Source organism: Macaca mulatta, chromosome 6, assembly GCF_049350105.2.
Source record: "Macaca mulatta isolate MMU2019108-1 chromosome 6, T2T-MMU8v2.0, whole genome shotgun sequence".
NCBI lineage: Eukaryota > Metazoa > Chordata > Mammalia > Primates > Cercopithecidae > Macaca > Macaca mulatta.
The window spans coordinates 58,445,471-58,472,729 of record NC_133411.1 but is presented as its reverse complement, the minus strand read 5'-3'; the positions used below and the strand labels follow the sequence as shown (position 1 = coordinate 58,472,729).

Genomic DNA, 27,259 nt, shown 5'->3' with positions numbered 1-27,259 from the left:
CCTAGACCTCTGAGTGGAGTGACAGATAGTGCAAAAGCAGTGACTAAAATTTTAGGACTTTTGGAGAATAAAGGTTAAAGAGGATTTATGTCATCTAAAAAACAATCAGGCCTAAAGAAACGAAAAAAAAAAAAAAACATGGGAGAGTCTAAGTTTGGAAAGCAAGATCTAACAAATGTAAATGTAATAAAATAGAATGGGCATAGAATTCTATAGAAACTTGAGTTTTATCTAACCTGTTTAATCACCAATGGGTTATAACTTACACTCTTTATGTCTCTGAGACTTACTACAGACTGTAATATGTCAGATGGGCTCAATAATGATCAGTGATTCAGTTAATTGGTTAATATCTCATAAGAAATTATATATTACTTCTTATATATTACTCTTGAATTTACAGCAAAACATTGCAATGTAAATACAAGTAAGATATAGAAAAAAATGAGTGGGACCAACTTAGGTAAAATATCTGTTTCACAGAATCAAGAGGTAGTTCTTCCTGTGTCTACCTCTCTTCCTTTCAACGTGAAAAGTTTCTTTAATTTTCATTTCCTGATCTGATTTCCTATGTCACTTATCTTACTATTTAAGAAAGTTTTCTGATATTCTTAGGTATCAGTCTGCATCACAGCAACAATAAACCATCTGATAATCATCCATATTTATTTAGAAAATGTTTTCTCTCTTGCTTATATAAAAGCATGGCCATTTGTAGAAAAATACAGCAATATTCATTGTTGCAGATATAAAGTCAAAATTTCGAGGAGACACCAAGAATACTAATAGTAACTATAATATTTCTACTACTTACTATAGAAATGAATTGCCCACAATTAAACCACAAACAGTGAACTCCCAACAACGTGTGTGGTACATTTCCAGAACATAAATGTGGTCAATTCAAGTCCATAAGTCAAGAGTAAGAACCCCTGCCTGGTGCCATTCTATCGGTATTAGAATCCTATTTCTATTACTTACTAGCACACTAACACTGAATAAATTACTATTTTCCTCACCATAAAGTGGGGATAGTAATAATATATACCCAGAGAGTTATTAAGAGGATTATACTTGAAAATCCACATAAATAACTTTAAACATTCGGATTACATAAAAAACATGCAAAAAGCATTTACTTTTGATAACATTACTATTACCTTTTGTGGTAGAAATGGCAATGCTATAGAGCAAGCAATAGATCAATATCAACAGGTGAGCACTGACAACGTGAAAACATAGCCATCTAAGTGGGGCAGGTTGAGATGACCAGAGAATTCTCCCTATTCTCATCAAAAGGACACATTTCCCTGTGTCAAATGGAAATGGCAAAATTGCAGTTATTTAATAATTAAATGATGATTTCGTTGATTTTGGTTTCAGAATAACATTATATCTCTGAGAGTAAAGTTGACTGGCAAAAAAATAGCACATGGATTGTTTCCCTTAAGCAAAAAAATAAAATATCTGACAGATGATTGTGTTATTAAATGGCTACAAGAGATGTTTTTTTAAAAGTATAAATCTTGAAATACAAAAAAAGTTCTAATAGAATTATTGCTTTCCAAGTTTTGTGTTTTATCTTTTCAAACACATATTCTAAACAGCAAGACAGGTTTCTTTTAAAAAGTGTAACAGAATCTAGCATGGTGCCTTCTACTTATCAAATATTAAGTTAAATGTTTGTGATGCAGTTTTAAAGTCAGATAGAATTAGGTTCAAAGCCAAGTTTCTACCTATATTTTCTGGGTGGTGTTGAACAAACTGCTTAACCTCTATAAATCTTATTCTCCCTATTTGCAGCATGAAAGCAAAAGTACCTAAACCACAAGAGGTGTGTGATGATCAAATTAAAAAAAAAATGCCAAATATCTACCCACAGTGCCTGGCACACAACCCTCAATAACCTCCTTTTCTCTGTTAACTATGATAGCTATTAGCTCAATCATTATTTTCATATTTATCTACATTTCATTATTTCTTAACTCAAAAGCTGGACCTTGAATACTATGCAGATATGGTACAATGTACTTGCTTGTTAAAAGCTTTGAAATAAGGAATGATATCAGCAAAAAAGGCTGAGTGAGGAACCCAAACTTGCACCTCTTTATAAAATCTTTAAAAGAAACTGGCAAAAATGGCCTGAGTCAACTCTTATGATATTCTGGAAATTAATTTAAAAACTTGCAGCAACCCAAGGATCAACAGCTGAATCTTGGTAAGAACCACAAAACTTGTGACATTTAATCTTTTTTTTCTGTTTTGGGGAAAACAAAAAGTGCAGCTCGTTGCCAGCGCTTATTTAATTCTACATAAACAGACTCTTTGAGGCTGAAGCAAATCTGATTTTCAATCAATGTGAAAACAAAATATAAAAACTGTTCTCAGAGCTATTTCTAAACAGAACTAACATCAGAATAGTCTGAACCATTAGAATCGTCTATTTCTGAAAAATCAGATTCATCAAATGAATCTTCAGCCAACACTATTCCAGAACAATGTTAACATTACACATACAAATGCTATGTTTTCTAGGATTTGACATTTTCAGTGATCAAGAATTACTACTATATTTTGTAAATGGAAATACCACTACTAAAACCAAAATGCTGTAAGTAGAATGATGTATTTTGTTTCCAAAGTAGATATACTAGAGCCATGCAGAAATAATAATAAAAGTGACAGATTTCATGGCAAAGTTATCTCCGGATAAACACTATTGCCGCAAGTGTTGCTGGCAAGTATTGTTGGGGCAAATGGGAAAAGGGTTAAATTTACCCTAATGCAAGCTTCCACTCGCGAGCTCAGTGGTAGCCTTAAAAACAATAGCCTGTATTTCCAATAATAGAGGGAGCAGAATGGAACTGATTCACAAAGAGATATCTGATAGTTCTCTGGAAGACACGCTGAAAATACTTGTCTTTATTTCTGCCTGACTTGGAACTTAACCAGTACTAAAACACTACCTGGAGTGGGGATTAAAAACATTTCCAGTAAGTGTTTTATTTGTGTGAGGCAACAGATAATAACTGAGGCAAACAACAGAATAACCAAAAAGCTTAGAAGAAAGGATTGGGAAAAGAGATGTCCATAAGGACTATGAAAAACTCACACATATTCCTGGAAATCCAGAAGACCATATGCTTGCCCATGTCTGTGTGCATGCTCAAGAAAGACTTTAGAAGGCCTTAAATCTCACCTCTGGCTGATCTTAACACTCTGGACAAGCAGGAATGAAGGCTAAGGCCTGCCAAAACAGTTTGGCTGATCTAAATCCCAGAGTTCCAGCATTATTATACTTCAAATGTCCAGTTTTCAATTAAAAAAAAAAGAGGCATGCAAGGAAATAAGAAAGTAAGACCTATTTACAGGGTAAAAAGAAACCAATAGGAAGGATCCCAAGGAAAGCATAGATGTTAAATTTACTAGACAAAAACTTTAAATTGGCTATACTTAAAACATTCAAGAGCTAAAGAATACCATATCAAAATAAATGAAGAAAAGACAATGTCAACAGAGTATCAATATATAGAATTTATAAAAATAAAACAAACTCTGGAGTTGAAAAATACAATTACTGAAATAAAAAAATCATATTTGAGCAGGCAGAAAAAAGAATCAATGAACTTGAAGATAGGTCCATTGAGATTAACTAGTCTAAGGAAGAGCAATAATAATAATATGAAAAAAAATATCAAGTGTAAGACATATATGGGGCACCATCAAGCATACAAACATATAGACAATGGAAATTCCAGAAGGAAAGAGGAAAGAAAAATTACAAGAGGAATATTTGAATAAATATGGCTTAAAACATCTCAAATTCATTAGAAAAAATTAATCTACACTTCCAAGAAATCCAATTAACTCCAAATAGGATAAATTTAAAGAGGCACTTAGACACATCAAAATCCAGATGCCAAAAACCAAAGACAAAGAAGAAATCTCAAAATCAGCGAGAGAAGCAATCCATCACATAATAAGGAATCCTCAGTAAGAAAACAGGTCATTTTTCCTGGGAAACCACAAATACCCAAAGGCAGCAGGATGACATACTCAAAATGCTGAAAACAGCACAAATCCTCCTCCACAAAAATTTTCAACCACAAATTCTATATCCAGCATAACTATCCTTCAAACAGCAAAGAAGAAGGTAAAACACTCCCAGGTAAAAACCAACAGAGTTCATCATTTGCAGAGATTTCCCACAGGAAATAATGAAGGGAGTTCTTCAGATTAAAATGATAAGGACACTTCAGATTAAAATGAAAAGTAACCATATATACAGGTAAATACAAAGGACTGCACACAAATATATATATATATATTTTAATTTTAAACATAGATATAATATATTTTTTAAAATTTAAACATAGATATAATACAAACATAGATATAATACATAATACAATAGCACATTGATAAATTTGACTTTGATTTTTTTTTCCTGATTTTTTCTGGTTTGGAAAACAACTGCATAAAGCAATAATCATAAATTTATGTTGATGAGCACATAATATAAAGATATAACTTACATATTTATATATAACAGCATTTATATGTACTTCCACTCCGGGAGTGGAGTTGAAACTTTGTAGGAGCAAAGTTTTTATGTATTATTAAGGCTGGTTACAGAGGCTCATGCCTATAATCTCAGTACTTTGGGCCAGGACTTCCAGACTAGCCTGCTCAACATAGCGAAACCCCATCTCTACAAAAAACTTTATAAAGATTAGCCAGGCATAGTGGCTTGTGCCTCCAGTCCTGGTTACTTGTGAGGATGAGGCAAGCAGGAAGATCACTTAAGCCCAGAAGTTGGAGGCTTCAGTGAGCTATGATCAGCACTACTGCACTCTGATCTAGAGGACAGAGCAAGATCTGTCTCTTACTAAAAAAAAAATCAAGTTGGTATTAATCCAAACTAGATTTTTAGAAATTAGGATGTTAACTGTAATCCCTAGAGCAATCACTAAGAAAAACTGAAAAGCTACAACATGGGATTAAAATGGTACACTAGAAAATACTTATTAAACACACAAAAGAAGGCAATAAGGGAGAAACAGAGCAATAAAATGATATAATACAAATACAAAATGAATAGCAAAATAGTAGAAGTCTTTCCTTATTAGTAATTATGTTTAAGTAAAAAGTTTAGCAAGGATTTAAAAACAAGATCAACAATTTGCTATCAACAAGAGATTCACGTTAGTTTTAAACACATTAATAGGATAAAAACATAAGCATGAAAAGAGGTATTCCATGCATATAATAACCAATAGAGAGTTGCAGTGGTTACACTAATCAGACAAAATAGACTTGAAGACAAAAATTGCTAATAGAGACAAAGAAGGACATGAAAAAAGAGTCAAAACATCAAGAAGATAAAACACTTACAAACATATATGCATCTAGCAATAGATTTCCCAAAACACATGAATCAAATATTGAAAGAACTGAAGGTAAAAACAATTCAACAATAATAGTCAGAGCCTTCAATATCCCCACTTTCATAATGGTAATAAAGAATAAATGAATTTGAAAGAGAAAATAGAGAAACTCAATGAAACGAAGAATCTGTTCTTTGAAATGTTAACTAAAATCCACAAGCCTGTAGCAGGACCAACAGAGATATGATACAAATGTTCAACATTAGGAATGAAACAAAGAGTATCACTAAAACTCTGCAGACATCAAAAGAACAACAAGAGAATACTAACAAATTACTCACATACATTTGACATCTGAGACAAAATGGACCAATTCCTCTAAAAGCAAAAAATATCACATTTCACCCAAAATAAAATAGATAATTTGAGGCTGGGCACAGTGGCTGACACCTGCAATCCCATCATTTTGGGAGGCTGACGCGGGCAGATCACCTGAGGTCAGGAGTTTGAGACCAGACTGACCAACATGGAGAAACCCCGTCTCTAATAAAAATACAAAATTAGCTGGGCGTGGTGGTGCCTGCCTGTAATTCCAGCTACTCGGAGGTGGAGGCAGGAGAATCGCTTGAACCCGGGAGGCAGAGGCTGTGGTGAGCCGAGATCACACCAGGGCAACAAAGGCAAAACTCCGTCTCAAAAAAAAAGATAATTTGAATAGCTCTATAACTAATAAAGAAATTGAATTCATAAATTAAAAATTTTTCACCAGGTTTGATGGCTCACACCTGTAATCCTAACACTTTGAGAGGGTAAGGCAGGAGGATTCCTTGAGCCCAAGAGTTCAAGACCAGCCTGGGCAACATGGTGAGACCCCATCTCTACAAAACATTTTAAAAATTAGCTGGGCATGGTGGCATGTACCTGTAGTCCCAGCTACTCAGGAGGCTGAAGTGGGAGCATCACTGAAGCCCAGAAGTTTGAGGTTGCAGTGAGCCATGTTTGCACCACTGCACTTCAACGTGAGTGACAAAGTAAGACCCCGTCTCAAAAAAAAAAAAAAAATCTAAAACAGCAATCTCCAGGCCCAGATAGTTGTTATCGCATATTAAAAAATCAGTGTAATACATCATATTAATAAAATAAAAGAAAAACATAGTAATATCAAGAGACACAGGAAAACAAAAACAGACAAAAATGCTTTCATTATTATAAAACCACCTAACAACTAGGACTAGAAAGGGATTTTTCTCAACCTGGTAAGTGGTATCTATGAAAAATCCCCAACTAACAGTGAAAGGCTGAACATTTTCCCCCTAAATCACAAGATAAAAATTTCTTTTCTTGCCACTTCTAATCAGTCTTGTATTGAAGGTTCTAGTCAAGCACATTAGGTAAGGAAAAGTAATAAAAGGCATCCTGATTAAAAAGGAAAAAGTGAAACTCTATTTGCAAGAGACATAATTTTATATAGAGAAACAAAGAATCCAAAAATAACTTAATAGAACTAATAAATAAGTTCAGCAATGTTGCAGGAGAAAAGATTAACATGCAAAAATAACTTCTATTTCTATATAATAGCAAATAACGTTCTGAAAATGGAATAAAACAACTTAATTTACAGTAACTTCAAAAATAGTAAAATGCTTAAAAATATACTTATCCAAGATAATGTAAGACTTGAATACTGAAAACTACAAAATAGCATTGAAATAAAATTTTAAAAGCCTAAATAAATAAAACAATCTGGTGAACACAAATTGGAAAGGTTAATATTGTTAAGATGATGTCTTGGTCTATTCCGGCTGCTGTAATTGAATACCATAGGCTGAGTGGCTTATAACAACAAATATTTATTACTCATAGTTTTGAAGGCTGGGAAGATAAAGATGTCAGGAGATTCAGTGCCTGATGAGGGCCCATCTGCTGATTCACAGACCAGAGTGACAGTAAGGCCACAAATTAATCTTCTTGCTGTGTCCTTTCATGGTAGAGGAGTGAGAGAGCTCTCTGTGCTCTATTATAAAGGCATTATTCCTGTTCATGAGGGCACCACCCTCATGACCTAATCGCCTTCCAAACAACCCATCTCCTAACACCATCACATGGGAGTTAGGATTTCAATATATAAATTTTGGGGGGAACACAGTCAGTCTACAGCCAATGGCAATAGTCTTCAAACTGATTTACAATTCCAGTGCAACCCTATCAAAATTCCAACTGCCTTTTTGCAGAAATGGATAAATGAACCATAGACAGAGAAATGCAAGAGACCCCAAACAGTCAACGTAATCTTATAAAACAAAAACAAAGAGGATTTGTGCCTCTTGACTTCAAACTTACTATAAAGCAACATTAATCAAGACAATGTGGTACTGGCCTAAGGACAGACATACAGATCAGTGGAAAAAGACTTGAGGGTCCAGAAATAAACCAAAACATCTATAGTCACATAATTTTCAACAAGGGTGCCAAGATCATTCAGTAGAGAAAAAATAGTCTTTTCAAAGAACGGTCCTGAGACAACTGGGTATCTACATGCAAAAGAATGACTTTGGACCCCAACTTAACACCATATACAAAAATTAACTCAAAAAATATTGTGACTTAAATATAAGACATAAATCATGAAATTCTTAGAGGGAAACATAAGTGCACTGTGTGATTTTGAATTAAGCAATTCATTTTTAGATACAACATCAAAAACACAAGTAACAAAAGAAAAAATTGATAAACAAGACTTCATAAAAATTAAAAACTTGTGTGTGTCAAAGATTACTATTAAAAAATGAAATGACAAACCACAAAATAGGAGAAAATAATTGCAAATCATATATGTGGTAAGGATAAAATATTCAGAATACATAAAGAACTCTAACAACTCATAAGAATACAAATAATCCAATTTAAAAATATGAAAAGGGTTTAAATAGGCATTTCTCAAAAGATACACAAATGGCCAATAAGCACATGAAAAGAGGCTCAAAATCTTTTTAGCAGAAAATCAAAATATTTTAGCATCTTTTAGTTTGTCATTAGGGAAGTGCATAAGAAAACCACAATAAGAAACCACTTCACACATACTAGCATGGCTGTAATTTAAAAAATAATAATAAATAGAGAATAATACATGGGGAAGATATATAGAGACTGTAACTATCATACATTGCCAATGGAAATGTAAAATTATGCAGCAACTGTTAAAACAGGTTTGGTGGTTCCTCAGAAAGTTAAACAGAGTTAACATATGTTCTAGCAGTTCCATCAACTGATGAATGGATAAACAAATGTGGTATATCCATAAAATGTATATTATTCTGCCATAAAAAGAAATAAAAGTACTGACACACGCTATATAGATGAGCCGTGAAAACATTATAAGTGAAAGAAGTCAGAAACAAAAGGCCACATATTATACAATTCCATTCATATCAAATATCCAGAATGGCCAAATCCATAGAAACAGAAAACAGGTTCATAATTGCCAGGGGATGATAGGAGGCGGAAATTGGGAGTGACTGCTAACAGGATATTTCTTTTGGGGGTAATGGAAATTCCATTTTCTGGAATTAAATAGTGGTAATGGTTATATAATATTGTGAATATATGAAAAAACACTGAATTGTGTACTTTAAGTAGTGATTTATGTGTTAAATTTTTGCAATAAAAATTGCAAAAAAAATCATTTTAAAATTGAATAGTTCTCCCCAAAATGCATGTATACACCGATTCTTATTTTCATACTCCCATGATAATGTCCCAAATGTGTCAGGATGTTAGCATTTTTGGAAATCTTTATTCTGATCCTCTCTCTACTACTGTGTACCTCTTTTAACATGTATAGGACCAAGACTCTCCTCTCTTATATTCAGCATCTTAAATTGTGGAGTTTTGAAGGGACACTGCCTAAGCATCCTTGTCATATAACCTTGTAAACACTGGTTCTTCAAAATTCCACAATTTATGATGCTTAATGCTGATATAGGTATAGATGGATAAATAGCTGTTAGATAAACATATGTAAAAAATATAGTAAGAAACATTTTCCTAATATCAAACTAACTGCTCTTTCACAGGCTACTTTAGAAGTAATACTAATTCATTTTGTCAAAATTATATGTAAATAATTTGCTCAATAAAGAGTATTTGCTTTAAATTGCATTTATTTACTTATTTTTATATTTCGAACCTTTTCTGTATTTCTGTATTCTAAACCAACACTAACATTCTATCAGCAAGAACTTACCCTAAGCATAGGGCCATTTTGAAACACATGTGGCTCATCACATACCACACAGTATTCATTTAATACAGGGATCCGCTGTTCAGCAAACTCAATTGTCTGAATAAAACAGTAAGGAAAAATAATTAAGACAAGTTCATAAATGATTTTAAAACCCAGTAGGAATTAAAATATTTCTACAGTGGATAGAGTTTTGGCTCATACCTGCACGAGGAAGCCGCGGTCTCGTACTGGAATGCATTTTGCACCATTTGGCTATAAAAAGCAAAGTAAGAAAACAATAATAATTTCTTTAATTTAAAAATGTATAAATTACAGTCTTTTACTCTTTGCAACAGTGAATACAAAAGTGATCTAAGAGCACATGAAAAATGAATTGAGTCACTGATGATGACATCAAAATTAAAAACCTTTTTGTTCACTCTATAATAAATACCCTTTTCTACCATTACTAATGCAATTTTTGCCTACAGTAAATGAATAGCATTCTTAGTTGCTGATCTTCTAGCAAAAATGACTGGCATCTTTACATGATCACAAAAACTCATTTCTTCTGTTACTAATCAGCAAATGCTCATACTCTTCATTAGGGAACATCAGTCTTATTTTACAATTAGATACAATTATTCCTCCAAAGAAATATTAGACAGCTACTGAAAGTGTCATAACAGAAAACTATGTATTATGCTTAGCCATATTGGAAGTCATTAAGGCATTTTCTTTTACAGAATGTCTGAAATGATCTTTCTTGGATGAAGCTGACATGGGAAACATTCCACTGTGTAACTGTTCTACATTATTTGCTCTATGTCCTTAAAACTTATCCTTGAGTAGGAATGGGCTTCTAGGATGCTCATGTGAAACTGACAACATATTCAACTTTTCATAAAATAAATATACAGTATAGTTTACAATTTAATTTTGGAAATAAACCTATATAAGAATAACCTTACTTTCCTAAAAGCCTTTATTTTTTTCAATTTCATCTCTTGCTGAGTGTGTATACACATTAATGGTTAGAGTTAAACACACACCCCCAACATACACACATATATATTTAGCAAAAGGAAACAAAACTTTTCATCAACTGTTTTGAATATGTTAATAATATACATAAGACAGGTCTATGAATTTATCATTAGCATGAAATTGGCTATCATGCCAATTATGCTAGTGATAAATTTTGTGTAAGCGTTATTCTTGATAAATACCATCAAAAGGACTTAAATTATTAAAGTAATCTCCTGGTCCCATGTCCCCCCAAAACAGCTCCAGCATAAAGTGACTTCAGTATAAAAGGGACACTAGAAACAACTTTAAGTGAAGCTCTGGGATAAAGCGATAAATGCTGCCCCTCTCCACAGGTAACAACATGCATGGGCAAAGTTCTCTTATATGTAATTGAAAGGGAATTACTCTTAATTTAACCACAAGAAAAATGTGGTCCTCCACCACTCATGTGAGAAGACCAGAGATTAGATACACATACTTAATGAAACATTAAAATTATATGCTTGTTTAATAAGTAAGGGCTTTGTGAATCCAATGCATTTCCTTCTGTTTTCAGTAGCATTTGTTATTATGACAAGAATTTGAACTGGACTTCAAATGGGTAGCTACATTTATTTTTTTTCAGAACCAAAGGTGACATTTCAGTGCCAGTTGCAAATGTATGGTATGCAAAACAATATCCAAAAAGATATTTAAAAATGGTAAATTAAAACAAAGTTTTGCTTCTTTTTCCACCAGATCTTATAAGAAAAAAAAAAAATTCGACTGCACCTTAGCTAACATTTAAGAACTCAAGATGAAAATATTTACGCACAGCAGGCTGAGAAGATGAAGATGAAGACGGTGTTAGGATACCAATAAGCCCTGAGGTAAGAGAGAGCCTCCTGCCCTCTGCGTTGGGTTCCTTGAAAAGCTCAGTTTTAGATGACTTGGGGGCACTGGAGTAGGACTTGCTGAGCAACTTGTGATTTTTCAGTCCATACAATTCTTCCATTCTGAGATTACTAGAGTAAGACCTGCTTAACAGTTTGTGGGGCTTCAAGTTTGTGTTGTGCTCACATCGCGGATCTCCAGAACAAGATCGAGTCAATAGTTTATGCGACTTTAGAGTGAGGCATTCCTCTGACTTAACAGCTGCAGGGCAGGGACGGTTCAAAAGTTTGTGCGATTTAATTGTTGTCATAGCCTGCTCAGCCCTGGGATCGCTGGACAGGGAGCGGCCAAAGGTCCTGTGTGACTTTGTGGAGCACACATCATCAGTCTTCACTGTGCTGGAACAAGTCCTCCGCAGCAGCTTATGCGTTTTAGAGATTCCGTCCTGCTCAGATTTCAGTTTTGATTTGCTTTTACCACAACCAGGCGGAGGATAACTTGGCGACCTTCAAAATTGAACAACAATTAATACAGGGCAAATCACAGGTATGGCAGACCATGAAGAAAGCTTGTCATTCTCAAACTCAACTTGACTGTGCTACAAATATTCTACCACCTCATTTTAATATAGCCTACCCAGTCAAAACTGAAATCAAAGGTATGTGCAGAATGATCACAGGACTTGAATCCCATTTTTCCTGAAAAGCAAAAAAAAAGGTTCTAAGATTTTGTTTCCCTCCTATCTATCCCAAAGCCCTATAATGAAACTAATTTTGGTAGGAAAAACTCTAGGTGATTAAAAAGCAAAGAATGTAATTTTAGCAAACGTAACCAATGTTAAATAAATATTAATAAAAACTCTAAACAGAGAAATGAATATGTTTTTGATGGAATGCATCTAACTCAGTCTTTTCTTAGAGGTTATAAAGAAAATAAACAGATGCCAAAACTATAGAAAGAATGCTGTAAGTATGAACTGCATCACACACACAGCATTTAGTAAGACAATGACGAAGTTGCCTGTTACCAACCTGCGCAAAGTAGAAAATAAATGCAGGGGAGACTTCACTTTCTTCTCTGACAACTTTTTATTGTGCAGGCAATTGGATTTTTCTTTGCTCTGTTTCCACTGCTGTGTAACAAATGTCTGCATGATTCTGTCAATCCAAAGGTAATTCTGTTATCACCACTCCAGGGCAATTTCAATTAATGTTACTGTATTTATTATGTAGAAAATGCATTTATCAAATAAAAGCAAGCACACGGAAATCAGTGAGATGCTAATTTAGAATCATACAAGATTTTTCATCCATAGGAAAGCATCATATAACAAATTCCCAGAACTTAACTGTGACTAGTTATATCACAGTAAATGATAATGATTGCTATTTATTTAAATAATTAAATTATAATATTACTAGGATATAATTCAAACGACAGAACAATAAAGATATAAAGAGAATTATAAAGACGGCCTTCAGGATCAACAACTTGAGCTGAGGTGGCAAAAAAATCTAAATTTTTGGTGCTAGAAATTCAATTTTTAAGAAAATATTTGTTACTAATTATAATGCTATGTATTAAGATAGAAGTAAAGCCATTTTCTTTTTACTTGACTTGCTTCAATATCTTCTTCATGAAAAGGAAAGTAAAGCTATAAAGTCATACATAAAAAGAAAACATGCAGAACTTGCTCTATGTAGAAATATGTGGTCAGCAAATTATATCTTCAACACAGCCCATTTACCTTTGAATATACTATACTAAATTTTCAAAACTGGGTATCCTTAAATTTGTTTAGTTAATATCAGAAGGCAGGATGTTGGTAACTCCTAATCTCGATATTTTCTATGTCAAAATCACTCCATCAGTGCTTTATAGTAAAGAATTCCAGAACGTCAACTGTGGACTTGGACACACTGTTCTTATCTGGGAAAGGTCCCAGGCTTGGATGGCTTCTGTATATCTCCATTTTCCACACGGCAGTGGCCCTCAACACTAATACTTAAGTAGACATGAAATTTTACAATTAAACATCAAGCATGCAATAAATTAAACTTTTTTTCTTCAAAAATAACTTCAGGATTGCCTGTTTTTTATGCTCTTTTCAGTTATTTCTAACACATTGCTTTGGGATCAGGAAAATGATCCCAATATTTGTTTACGACTTACAATATGTCACGGAGTAAAACAGAAATGTTACAGGCACATTTTTCCCTCTAATTTTCACAGTACCCCCAGCAAGTAGCTGTTATTCCACACATTTCACAAATAAGAGAATGAAATCTGCCCAAGTTAGCACAGATGCAAGTGACAGAGCAGTAGTACGTATATTATCAAATGGGTTTTGATACGTATAACACGTGTTATTCAAATGGGACAGACGTGACTCTTAGCACAACGCCAGTTACTAAGTTCTCAGGATCCTTCAGGTCTTAACAAACTAACTCAGATGGCCAGAAAGTATATCAGTTAGGTTTTTTTCTGCTAGTTTTGGTAAGTTCAGAAGAATAAACAGTTACATATTGAATTATTTTGGGGTCCTTTTAGCAGTGGAAGTGGTGAGAAAAGGGGAATAACACTGCAATAACTGATGCCATGATTCCAAATTCACAGTAAATTCGCTCAGTCAGCACAAGAAACATTTTATTCATGTTTGAATTTTTTTTTACCCAAAATTTCAGCAGGATTTAAATGTAATAATAAGATCATCATTTCTCCCTGTACCTAATTTGAAATTTCCATTGACACAACCCTTTGTATTAAGCAGAGTTAGATTTTCTTCCCATAGAAAATTGTTACTCCTATGCACCATTCTCTAAGAAAGATGGCAAGTGCTTGCCTAATCTTGATAAGCTAAGTGGAACAAAAAACCAAACAGGTCAAAATGGCTAAAAAGTTTCCCACTTTTATATTACATTAGGATTCAAAGTGTGATTCAACATCTAAAATCAATAATTCTTAAACTTGAATACCCAGGTACCTAGTTGTTCTTGGATGCAAAAGAAATTAAGTGTTTTCTAAAAGACGTTCAATGTTGTGTTTAATTTCAGGGGTAATCTGGAGTATACATATGAGCACATTTGGTATAACAACCACCTCCTTATAATAGAGAACCATGAAGGGACTTCAGTATTTACATTTGAGTTTGTGTTTACTATTGTGCTGGCAGCACCAAAAGGAACTACTACCATTGCCAGTGATTGGCTGATTGTAGGGGAAAAAAGTGAAAATTTTCAAAGTAAAGTATACATTTGCATCAAGTCAAGAGCAGATGATGTCATGGCCAACTATGTGAAAAAAGGTTCCAGGGCAGTGGAAAAAGCACGTACATAGGGATGACATCATACTGTTTTACATGTTAATTTAAAAAAAAACTATGCACTAGAGCAGCCAGTATTATATTCGAATTGTGATGGTGAAATAGCTTTAGCAAAATAATATCATAAACCAAATTAATAGTATTACTTTGAATTTCAAGTATTTTATTTTGATTTGCACTTAAGTTGTAAATTGAATTTCGTTTTACAAATGTAGGGAACTCTACATATGAAAAATTTATACCTAATTTTACGTTGCAAATATATTTAAGGGAAAACTGAAGATCTGTAATATTTTCCCCCCTTAAACACAACTAAGGTTTGATCAGTGCAGACTCAACATAAAGTCATACAAAAATCGAAGATTATTTCCATTGTCTGTGATATGCTGAGCCTTTGAATGATAGGATACCCTATATAAGACCAATCACTATATCTGTGATATCTGTGTCAGGTCAGCCATGAGAAAATACATGAATATTTTTTCTTTTAGGCTATTTTGACTTCACATTCTCTCAATATTCATTCAATGCCAAACATAAATTCCACATCTTATCTCAAGCAAAGGAATATCCAGGATTATATGAGAAGCAGATTAGTTTACGGGTCATAAGTACTGGTTTAGAGTCAAATTCTGGCTCTATCACTTTCTTGCTGTGTGACCATGAGCAAGCTGCTCAACCTCTCTGGGCTTCAGTTTCATTATCTAGGAAATATGAGAGTAACAAGACCTATTTCATAGAGTTGTTGTAAAGATTAAATGTCTTATTATATGTTAAACACTTAGAATAGTGCATGACACATAATAAGTACTGCATGAGCATTTGCTGTTGCTATTGTTGATAAGATTATTCTGCTGTCTGAAACCACTAGAAAAAAATTTTCCTGTGAAAAAGTTATTCAGTAAATAAGAGTGTCTTTTATTTACTGAAAACCAACTGATAACAAGGAGCCTAGATTCTAAATCTGCCTTCCTAACTTGCTGATGTTTCTAAGAAAATAACCTCTTTATATTGAGTTTCTTTTTATAAAGTATTGTGAGGATGAAATTAGATTGTTAAAATTATGGGATTTTAGGCTGGCAGTGACCTTAAGGATCATAGCCAAATCTAATTATTTATAATTAGGGAAACAAACATATCAGACCAAAATTTCTCAAGGATCATAAAAAAAAAAAATCTAATCTATATTAACAAACTTTCCACATAGCTAATATTTATCCCTAAAAGCAAGTAACTCTTTAAAAACATTAATCACTTGGATAGGGATATTAATTAAATAGGTTATATATGTTACTAGGTACTTAAACAGTGAAAAAGGCACATAGCTTTCTTTAATTTCTCAGAGTTGGGATTATATATACAATTTTTTTTGCTGAGCCTATATAATGTACCCAGAAGCCATTAAGGGTAGAAGGCTATTTATTCCTAGACTTGTGTGCTTTTGTAATTCTTATCTTACTTTGATCAGCTCCATGCTACTTAAAAAAAAAAAGTTTGTAAGTGGCTTATAAAAGTACACAAAGTAGAAGAGTATAAAAACAAGGGAGCAAATTGAGTGAGGAAAAAAATAATAGAATAAAAAAATGTGTCAAGGTGAAATGGTGCTCAACTTGGATAACGCCATCCATGCTCATCATGGAGGCAGGCTCCATGCTCATCTCCAAGACATGCAGGATATGGGCACAATGCAGGAAACAAAATCCAATCAAAAAAACACAACCAAGTGCTCTGGGAAAGCATACCTAATCCTAGAATGGAAAACTGAGAAAATTTATCCTGTGAGTCCTTATAAGAGAACACTACGTTACATAATATGCTAAACACATATTGTAAATTGAATTTAATTTTAAAGATGCAGAATTCTAAACATTAAGGGTTTATTATCTAATTTTATATTTGTATATCTTTGAACTCAACATTGGGAATTTGTAAGAATGTTTTTTCCTTTCAAATGTGGTAGGCACACAACTCACATTTGAGTAGTGCTGCCTCAATTTAAGTCATAAAAATTTCAGAAAATTCTAGAGCTCTGTAATACATACAAAATCCTAGATATCATATATGTGGCTTCCTACATCAGGCAAAATGATCTCAGTAAGTCCCCTATTTCATATATCAAATATAGTTTCAATAGGTTTTTCTTAGAATATTGCTCAGTAGAAGCCCACATATGATTTCAAATTTAAATCCATTAAAATAAAAGTGATCATATAGACTGCATCACTATGAAAGGCCTAAACCAGGCTTTAAGTATACAGTTATCTAATGGTCTTTCTTGACAAATTTACATTTAAGCTAAATTTGCAGATTTGGAAGAATAAATAATCCTCTAGGAATTCTCCATAAACACAAATTCTTAAAGCTGATATTAAGTAGAGAATTTATTGTTTATATTCTGACCATGGCAAACTGAGGTACGTGCCTAAATTTTAAAATTCAGTTCAAATTGGGTGGCTTTATGTCTTCTTATGAAATCAAGGCCCACCTAGACACTATGTCTAAAGAGAAAGCTGTATTCCCTCTGTGTGGAAGGTTGGCGAAGGAGACCATGTGGATGGCATCATTATTTTCTTCAGGGAAAACCACAACAAGCCCTCTGGATGCATACCAAAACACAGGCCAATGGGTCCCAAAGGTCTGTGTCTCAGATCACATCAGTGATCATCTGATTTTAGAAAAATTTGAGAGTCAATTCTTGCGTCTGTAATTTATCAGTGTTCTCTATTTACTTCTAAGATGCAATTTTCTTTTTTTTTTTTTTTTCTGGTGCCATTGTATCCTGGCTCTATCAGCGTTTTCTTTTTCTGTTTTTTAAAAATACATTTTTATATAAAATAGACTTAAAGATCAGAAAACAAAATCAAGATCCAAACAGGAAATAAAGTATTTATTTAAAAAACGAACGTTTCAAAGCGGTAGGAATGGGAAGTAGGCATAGTGCAGGAGTCCAGGGCCAGTGGCTGCCCACCTCTGGGCCCCAAGGAATGAGCAGTGAGAGCCCTCAATAGAGCCCAGTAAGAAAGAAAGTCATGTACACGCTGCAGCCTGGAGCAGAGCAGCAGGCTTCAGTGGAAGGACTGGTCAGCTCAGGATGACCTCCTAGGGAGGAAACCAGGGCAGTAAGTACTTCCATCTTACTCTCCTTCCTCCCTCCACTGGTCATGTTAGGGACTCAGAGCCTATGTCTACACAGGTCAGCCTCCCCAGGTAGAGTGCAGGGTGCTGGAGGAAAGAAAGTGGATCTGGGATGGCAATAGAAGGACCCTGGCCCAGGTGAAAAGTGAGGCCTGCTAATAAATTATCAATGCAGCTTTTAGCATCAGGATGATTTCCTCTCTTGAGGGACTTGCTTCAAAAAGTTCTTACTGAATAGAAGGTTTTTGTTTGTTTATTTGTTTGTTTTCATGAACAAAATGAGAACTCGGTTCTCTTTAGCAGAAATTTATTTTTTTGCACTTTAGCAAACTTACTTTTTCAGCTGATGTCCCAATCCAAATCGCTCTTTTGTGGAAATCTGAAAGACATCAACAGTGGGCACTAGAAAGGAAAAAGGATCACAGTCACGTATTGACTTGAAACTGAAACTCAACCATCAGCCAGGAAAAGGCTGAAACTGCATTATATATGTGCATATACATAGACACACTTAAAAGCAGTGCACATACAGTCCTAAACAATGCTATTTATGCTATATCCACACAGGAGATCATTAATGGTCATTATATATTAATGTATAATATATGTAAATGTAAGAAAGAATGATCTCCAAAGTAAGCAACAGCTGAACTGGCCACATGTAGGACAGTTAGTGCATTACTTTTTAAGTGGAAGAAAGACAACATGTTTGCATCTACACACATCATTTTTAGAATAAAACAACGGGAGATAAGAAGGCACAAGAGATTTCCTTTTCACGTAATTCATACTTTTACCAGGTGTATATATATATTTAAATTCATTAAAATATATATATTTACATATGTTTAATAATATATGTTTAAATATGTTAAAATATACGTTTATATATGTTTAAATATATATATTTTTTAATCGGTAACTAAATATATAAAAATACATATATACATATATTTCTTTAAATCAGTAACTATGTTAATTAATAACTTCTCTCAAAAAAGTCACTTATTTTTCATTATTCACTGGTTTAAAGAGTATTTCTTGCACTCATCACTCCAGTCATTTCAGATGAAAGAGTAAAAACACACACGAATATCCCTGCGTCCATGAAGTCGGAAATCCACTGGGAGGAGGAAGATGAAAAACAGAAAAAAAGATACAATGCTAGATGGCAATAAAGGCTCTGGAGAAAATAAAGATGGGGAAAAACATATGGGCTGCAGGCTATGTGGGCTCAGGTTTAAATGTTAGATAAGAACAAGCAGGAAGAAAATGTCCCAGCCAGACCCAAGAACAAGGGCAAAGACCCTGAAGAGAAAATATGCTGAAATATTCCAGGAACAGCTGGAGAACAGTGTGGCGAGAGAACTGAACAAGGTCTCATGTCAGGAGATGAGAGCAGGGAAGGAGCATGGTGGAGCTGTGCAGGATCAATTGGTCAAAGAGCAAAGGGAAAAATAGGAAAATCAGTCAGGAACTTATTGCAACAAGTGAGGCAAGATATATAGAACTTGGGTCTGTGGAGGTGATGAACATTTCGGATTCATACTTCTAGGAGAGTGGACAGATTTTGCTGGTGGACTGGATTTGAGGTGTGAAAAAAAGAAGAGGAGTTAAGGATGAATCCAAAGATTATGGCCTGAGCAACCAGAGGGATGAAATTTACCAATTCCTACAATGTGAAAGACTGTAGGAGAAACAGGTTTGGAAAGGCAGATAAGACTAGTTATTTGACCAAATACTTTAAATTTGAGATGCTTATTTGATACTAAAATGGAAATGTTAAGGCAATTGGAGAAGCCCAGCATTTAGGCATTAAGGTGAGAGGCATGTACTAAAGATATAAATTTGGAACAGTCAGAGTGTGTGTGTGTGTGTGTGTGTGTGTGTGTGTGTATGTGTGTGTGTGTATATATATTTATTTAAAGGCATGAGGCTGGATGAGAAACCACTCAGTGAGTGTAGGTAGAGGAAAGAGAAAGTCTGAGGATTAGGCCCCGAGCCCAGCTCAGCAAAGAAGGCTGGGGAGGAATGGCCAAGAGGATGGAAGATTCCAGAGTGCTGCTACCTGGACACAAATTCAAATAAGTTTTTCAGGCCAGGCACGGTGGCTCATGCCTGTAACCCCAATACTTTGGGAGGCTCGGGCAGGTGGATTGTTTGAGCCTAGGAGTTCAAGACCAGTCTTGGAAACCTAGGGAGACTCCATCTCTATTTAAAAAAAAAAAGAAAAAAATAGGCATGGTGGCATATGCCTGTAGTCCCAGCTACTTAGGAGGCTGAGGTGGGAGGATCACCTGAGCCTGGGAGGTTGAGGCTGCCTGCAGTAGCTGTGATAATGCCACTGTACTACAGCCTGGGTAACAGAGCAAGACTCTATCCGGAAAAAAAAAAAAAAAAAAGAAAAAAAAGAAAAAAAAAAGATTTTTAAAGAGGAGGTAAACAACTGTTATGAAATACTGCTAAATCAATTAAGATGATAACTCAAAATAGGTTATGAGTCATTTGGCAAGAATGAAGTTACTGATGACATTGACAAAAGCAGTGTTTGAGAAATGATGGGACTAAAATCTGACTTGAGTGGATTCAAAGAGAGAAAAGAAAAAGGAAAATGAAGTAAGCTAATAGAGACAACTGTAATCAAGGAAATTAACAGTCAAAAGAAGCAGAGTATTAGGGTCCCAACTGAAGAGGCATTTGAGATCAAGAGGTTGTTTTTGTTTTTGTTTTTGTTTTAAGACAAGAGAAATATATGCTTATGTGAGTCTTCTAGGAGAAAAAGAGAAATAAATAGTACAGGAGGGAGGAGGAGAACTGAATTGCTGGGATGGTGTCCCAATTAGGTGAAAGGGAACAGAAACTAGTGTGCAAATGAAAAGATGACATATGGGAGCTTAGATAGTGCCATTCATAGCAACAGTTGGGGCAGCAGATAATTAGAGCAAAGACTGTGTTGCTCATAGGACCTTCTCAGATCACACATGCTCTGTACTGTAAGCCAAATGGTATCCCCTGTTGGCCACTACTTTGGGACACAAATGCTCCATCAATCAAGGAAATTGGGTGTTTGTACCACCAAAAAATTAGTTCGTTTCCTGAGAACTCCTTAATCTTTGTACAGAGAGTAAGGTATAGAGTAAACATCACTCCAATCCCACTTAACCCAAACCCAAGGCTTTCAAAATTCAAAAGTGCATAAAAACATTCTAACATCTTGAAAACCTCAGTGGAATTAAATGAGAAAGCACTGTATTTTCTCTAAGAAGACTGAAGAAGCTACAATCTCTTCAGAGGCAGACAGAAAAAGTGGGAAGATGAGGGCAGAGAAACAAAAGACATCTACCTACAAAAATGTAGAAAAATCCAAAATGCACTAGAACTAATGCCTTTACTGAAGAAAACTGGGTATGATATATACGTAGAAAGAAAGAAGGGTTATATAATACTAGATATAAATGTTTATCCAGAACATACAAATTATTCTTATAAATTGATAATACAAAGACCAAAACTTAATCATACTATGCATGACTAGAAAACAAGTGTTAACATTTATCAAAATAATTTTTCTAGAAAAATATAAATTTCAAACATTGACTCAATTAATAGCACAAAATCTAAATGAACTATAATTTTGGAATATACTAAAAGAGTTCATAAAATTCTAAAATTTCCAAAATTCATAATTTGGAATTCATAAAATATTCCAAAATTCAAGTCCTAAAACACATATTACTAATAAAATAAATGTAATTAATTATATTCAGTGTATTAATGAAATATGTTAATAAACAGAGAAACAGAGGTTGGAGTGTATAGGACCTCTGTACTAGCTGCAATTTTTCTGTAAATTTAAAAACATTTTAAGTTCATTTTTAACAACATTTAAAAAATTAATACTTTCTTGATAATCAATAATAAGTTAGAAAATAAAATGAACTATAAAAGTCTAATTATCCAAATAAGTACTCAGGAATAAACATAGCTAAAATTAGTGATCTAAGCAAAACAAGCAAACAAACAAACAACAACAACAAAAATCCCCAGAACTGTACCGATACATAAAACTAGAAACTACAAATAAATGTTCTTTTATAAGAAAAGAACTTGACAGAAAGTACTAGTGACATATTTTCATGTTTTTAAAAAAGGTCAAAGTTATTCAATGTTCTCTTATCTCTCATATAACTGCAGTTGGGAAGTGAGGGCTGCCCAAGATATGTGGAAATTATTCTAATGCACTGATCATGCAAGAACAGAGGTACCAATAATGAGATGATATGCACAGAAATCATTTTAAAGTATTGTTAGTTGTTTATCATTTTCAACTAAAAACAGCTTTGTCCTTGTGATGAAAAACTGCATCTCTATATCAGCAATTCCAGAAAATATACATTATCATAAGAGTGATAAATTATATCATATCTTTATTTAAAGTATATTTCCCCATATATAATACAAATAATCCTTATCTTTAGTTTCAAAGTGGATAAGGAGGTAGATGTCTTCAATTCATATCATTCCCGTTCTCTCACAGATATATTGTCAGATTAGCTGTAGCCAAATCTTGATGTTTAAATAACTGTTATTTATACATTTCCAAAATGTAGGAATAAATCCTTTTCAAAAAGAACTGTTAAGTAGGTCAGTCTAGATCTTGAATTAGCCATACATTTCTTGTAAGTCCATTTTACTATAAATGCTGATACCTTCCAAAGACACATTGGAAACATTCTTTTTAAATCACTGAATTTTTAAATCGCTGAATTTTGTTATTTCAAAAAGTTTTCATAAAAAATATCAAATACCAACTTTTCATAAATATCACTGTAAAAGACTTTTGCATGAATTGAAGCCACTAGTTATCAACAGTTAACATACTAAAGGGATCTGTAAGATAAACAATAATAAAATTCAAAGACAGGAAACACATTAGAAAAATAAAGGTTTGACAAAGCAACATAGAGAAGGAAAATTCTATATGGTTAACAGTATTTGGAGAAATTCTGATGAGTAAGTAGAGCCACGCAATTGAAATGATAATGAGTATGTGCTCTCAGCTCAGATTAGACCAACCCATAAAAATTCCACTGTTCATAAGTTAACTGTCATAAAGTCCATAAAATAAGTTATTTAAGGACACTCTTTGCAGCACTGATTATGGCATCAGGGATCTGACCATAATGTAGGTGGCCATCACTAACAAAGTAAATATGTAAATTGTAGTGGATCTATACTATAGTATATATTAGTGTACCCAGAGCAACAGGGCCAGGAATTCTGTTGCTAAGTGGTTAAGAGAATAAAATCTATAGCACAATAGCATTTATGTAAATTTAAAAATGTCTAACAGCATTATGCATTTGACAAGGATATACATATAGGCCATTGTGTTTTGTTTGCTCTCAAGTCCATTCCTCATTCTTCCACCTTTAGGCTGCATTTCCATGGTCCCTTGCCAACTACCTTCTGGTTAGGTTTGACTAATGGAAGCTCTGTTTGGACTTGAGGAAGAGACAGAGAAAGAGAATCAAGGTACTATTTCCTTTCTTTTTCTCTCCTCCCTTCTACCCAATCTCCCTTCTCCTTCTCCCCTTCTCTCTTCTCTCTCTTCCCTCCTATTCCCTCATCTCTCTTTCCTTCTCCTCTCCTGTCTTGTGTGGGCATTTTTTAGCAGTTGTCATATCTTCTCCATGGTTGCAGCTCTTTACCAGACATGTCCTATTTCTGTGGCCGTAACTCCTACAGAGCAACTCCTGACATGGTTCTAGAACCTGTAAGATTTCCCTGATATTTGGATTCTGTTGCATACCTTCCCTTTTCCAGTGTCACCCCAGCCCCAAGGGACTGTAGTGATCTCTTGCTGTCATCTTCCTTAGTGGTCTCCTCCTACCACTCTCTGATGGGCTTCACCATCCTGCTTTTCTTCCCAAGTTTTTAGCCACTGGTTTAACTAACTCTTTAGGTTTAATTTTTTTACCTGAGATACTAGAGTGGTTTGTTTTCTGATTGGATTCTAACAGATGTAGTATCAGATATTGGGAGTGGTCTCAGGCAACACACCATAAAATGGGATACTGAAATTGGAAAGTTCATCTGCTTAACCTTAATAAGGTGATAACTTATTTACAGATGGAAACTGAAATAATGGTATTCTGTGACAGGCAGAGGCATTATGGGCATAGCACAAACACTCTTCATAAATATTTTCTCACTTTTTTATTTCCTAGCAATAATCCTAATCATAAGTTAGGATAAAACCTAATTATTCTCCTGGAATAATAAGTTAAAAGTTCCTTTTTAGTAACACTGTCTCCAGTTCTATCCATATATTATATATTACTGCACAGTTTCAATCATATTTTCCTCAAATTTTCAATAAGAAAAAACTATCTTGGGGAGTTTACTAGTAAGATGGTAATGTGAGTGAATACTTTTGCACAAACACAGTCATAACCAGTGCCTAATAGAAATAGGAGAAAACCAGTAAAAAAGACCAGAAACTTGGAGTAATGCCATCCCCATGTGAGAAATGCCCAGCAAATTTTGCACAGAGCAGATGGAACCAATCCTAAGGGGCCCTACAGGATGGATGCGAAACTCTCCATTCTATGAAAGAGACAGATGCTATAAAAAAAGTCAACCACCGCTGACACCTCTCAGAACAGGGAGCAAATGAACCCTAAGGCAGAGAAGACACTCTAGATTGGTCTAGCAGGGCTTCCTCCCTCTGCAGATGCTACCTTTTTTGTGACCCTGGACCCATCGTCCTTAGTTCTCTCAGAAGCAGACCTTGAGTGCAGACAAGGGACAAATAATGTACTCGGAATTGTTCTCAGGAGGAAACAATAAGAACAAGCGAGAAGGGGCTAGATAGGAAAAGAAAAAGCCAAGCAAGGGTACAAATCCAGGGAAAGTTCTAGTTTCCACCCCATCTTTGTACAGACTTGAAACAGAGTAGCTAGGCCACTGTACCCTCACACTAGTGACACCTCACAAGAGTGAAGGGAAGATAAAAAAACTGCCAAGTACTTACCTGCACTCCCCAGGAAAGAGAAAGCTTTTATGTCCAAGGACAAGCTACTGAGGGTCTCAAGTGGAGTTGTTAGCAGCCAAGGGTGCAGAAATGGGGATGGGAGCAAGAGCTGGGAAAGGGGACCCAGGGGAACAGTGTGGGGGTACTAGCAGAGCTCACAGCCCTCCCCTCCAGCGGGCAGATCTCAGAGCTGCCAACTCCAAAGTAGGGTCAGTATGGAATTCTCTTTCTTTCCTCTTATTAATGGAAGAAATTGTTCACACATCACACTAATTTCCAAAAGAAGAACATTTCAACTCTTGCTTGTATATAATATTGAGGAAAACAAAACTCCATCTATAGGAATAAAATGATAAACCTTTGACAATTACTGATTGATATTCACAACAAAACTCAAAATGACACTAAACAAATAAAATGAAAGCGACTGGTGATAAAGGAGGAATAATATGGAATCAGTAAAGAATATGGCCAAATTAAAAATACAATGGGAACATTAAATTTAAGATGAAATCATGAAAACAATTCATTCAGTGGAGCAGAAGACAGATTGGAAAGAACATATAAAGTTTTCAGATATGAAGGATGAAAGAATTAGAGAAATGAAAAACATGGAGGACAAAAGAGTTAGATCCAATCAGGATATTGGGATTAGCAGGTAAAGAAGGAATAATAAATAATTACATAAAATGCACTTGAGGTGAATTAAGACTCAGTCAGGTACACCATGCAAAAATAAATACAGAAAAACTAGCATCAAGGAGAAGAAGAAAAGCAGTCCAAAAAGTACACAACAAAACACAAACAAATCAAAACGGACTTCTTGCAAATAAAAAGAGTTAAAATACTTCAGGCACAAAATGAGAAGTTTCTAAAGCATTTTTGCTTTTTGTAGGAGGAGAACTATCATGACCTCACTAATTTTACTTGGACAAGTTTGTCTCATTCACAAAACAGAAAGTCATTCTCAGGTATGAAAAAAGAAAACATAATCCTCAGGTTTCCTTGGTTTCCAAATTGTTAAATATATAAATCAACCAATATAGATGAAAGAAAGAGCAGATGAGTTGTGACACTAAAGGAATTGTACTGAACATTAAAATAATCTAACCATGAGTTAAAATGAGTGTTAAAATATTTACAAAACCATGCAAATGTAAAAAATCTTTAAAGAGATATTGTGAAGGAAAATATCTCCCTTACATTCAAGATTATATCAAAAAATAAGTATCAGAGGTAAGATTACATAAAAGCATGCTTCAGTATCATCTCACACAGATGGGGTTTGGGTGAGTAGAGATTAACCAGCCCAATTTCATTCCTAACCCTAAATAAAGTTCAGACATAAGGATTTCCTTTTCTTTTAACCACCATTAAAATAAAATCAAATGACATTTCAAATCACTAAAATAAGAAAAAAGTTAGCCATATGGCAGAATATGTGGGGAAGGAACAAGAACACATACAACTATGGGCTGAAATATTCTTCATATATTACAAATCATTCCCTTATGGCGGATTTAATGACTTGAGGACAGTCTCATGACTTAACATCAAGGTGCACAGCTATTTATAAAATTATTTGTCAACTTTATAAAAATAAATCATATACACATAGAAAACAGAAACAACACCAAGCCATTTAGCTTTCTTATTACAAGAATTATGAGAAATTACTTTTCTTTACATATTTATATATCTGAAATTATCAGAATAAAAATATTTTAAACACTTATTTTTTCTTGTCCAGCATTAAATCAGTTAGAATATGTAATTTATATTATGCATTGATTAATTTGAATAGAATGTATTATGCAAAGACAGAAAACAAGTGACTAACTTTAAAAATGAAAGATTTTTCCTGTATTTTATAAATCTGAAAGAACAAGTATGTTTCCTATGTGACAACAAACAGTAGATGTATATTCCCTGATATGCCTAAAGGAAAAACATGCAGACATCATAGTAACTTGTGTGGCAGATTAAAGATGCCCATGATTTCACAAGGTGCTGTCTATGTTCCTGTCCCTTGATTCTGGGTGGGCTCTTCAACTGCTGTGATCAACAGAATACAATCAAAGACTCACTATGTCTTTTCCTGGTTGCTTCTACATCCTGTCTCTTGCAACACTTGCATTTGCATCCCAGTCCCCATGGTACAAGAAACCCAAACCACATGAAGAAGCTATGTGTCAGACAGGTACTCTAGCCAAAAGCCTCAATTGAGTCCTGAGATGACACCTGCATCAACTGCT

The 27,259-nt window shown here is 34.3% G+C and overlaps 1 protein-coding gene across 5 annotated transcripts in view; it reads right to left on the bottom strand.

The window, feature by feature from the left end:
• PARP8 (poly(ADP-ribose) polymerase family member 8) overlaps nt 1–27,259 on the bottom strand; it is a 189,998-nt gene that overhangs the window by 39,217 nt on the left and 123,522 nt on the right. For all 5 annotated transcript variants that reach the window (XM_001093952.5, XM_015140064.3, XM_078004416.1 and 2 more), the window contains 5 exons: nt 18,304–18,370; nt 12,543–12,668; nt 11,453–12,017; nt 9,832–9,882; nt 9,631–9,726 (listed from right to left, as the gene is read on the bottom strand). In XM_001093952.5, coding sequence (XP_001093952.1) covers nt 9,631–9,726; nt 9,832–9,882; nt 11,453–12,017; nt 12,543–12,668; nt 18,304–18,370 — 905 coding nt within the window. The remainder of the gene's footprint in view (nt 1–9,630; nt 9,727–9,831; nt 9,883–11,452; nt 12,018–12,542; nt 12,669–18,303; nt 18,371–27,259) is intronic.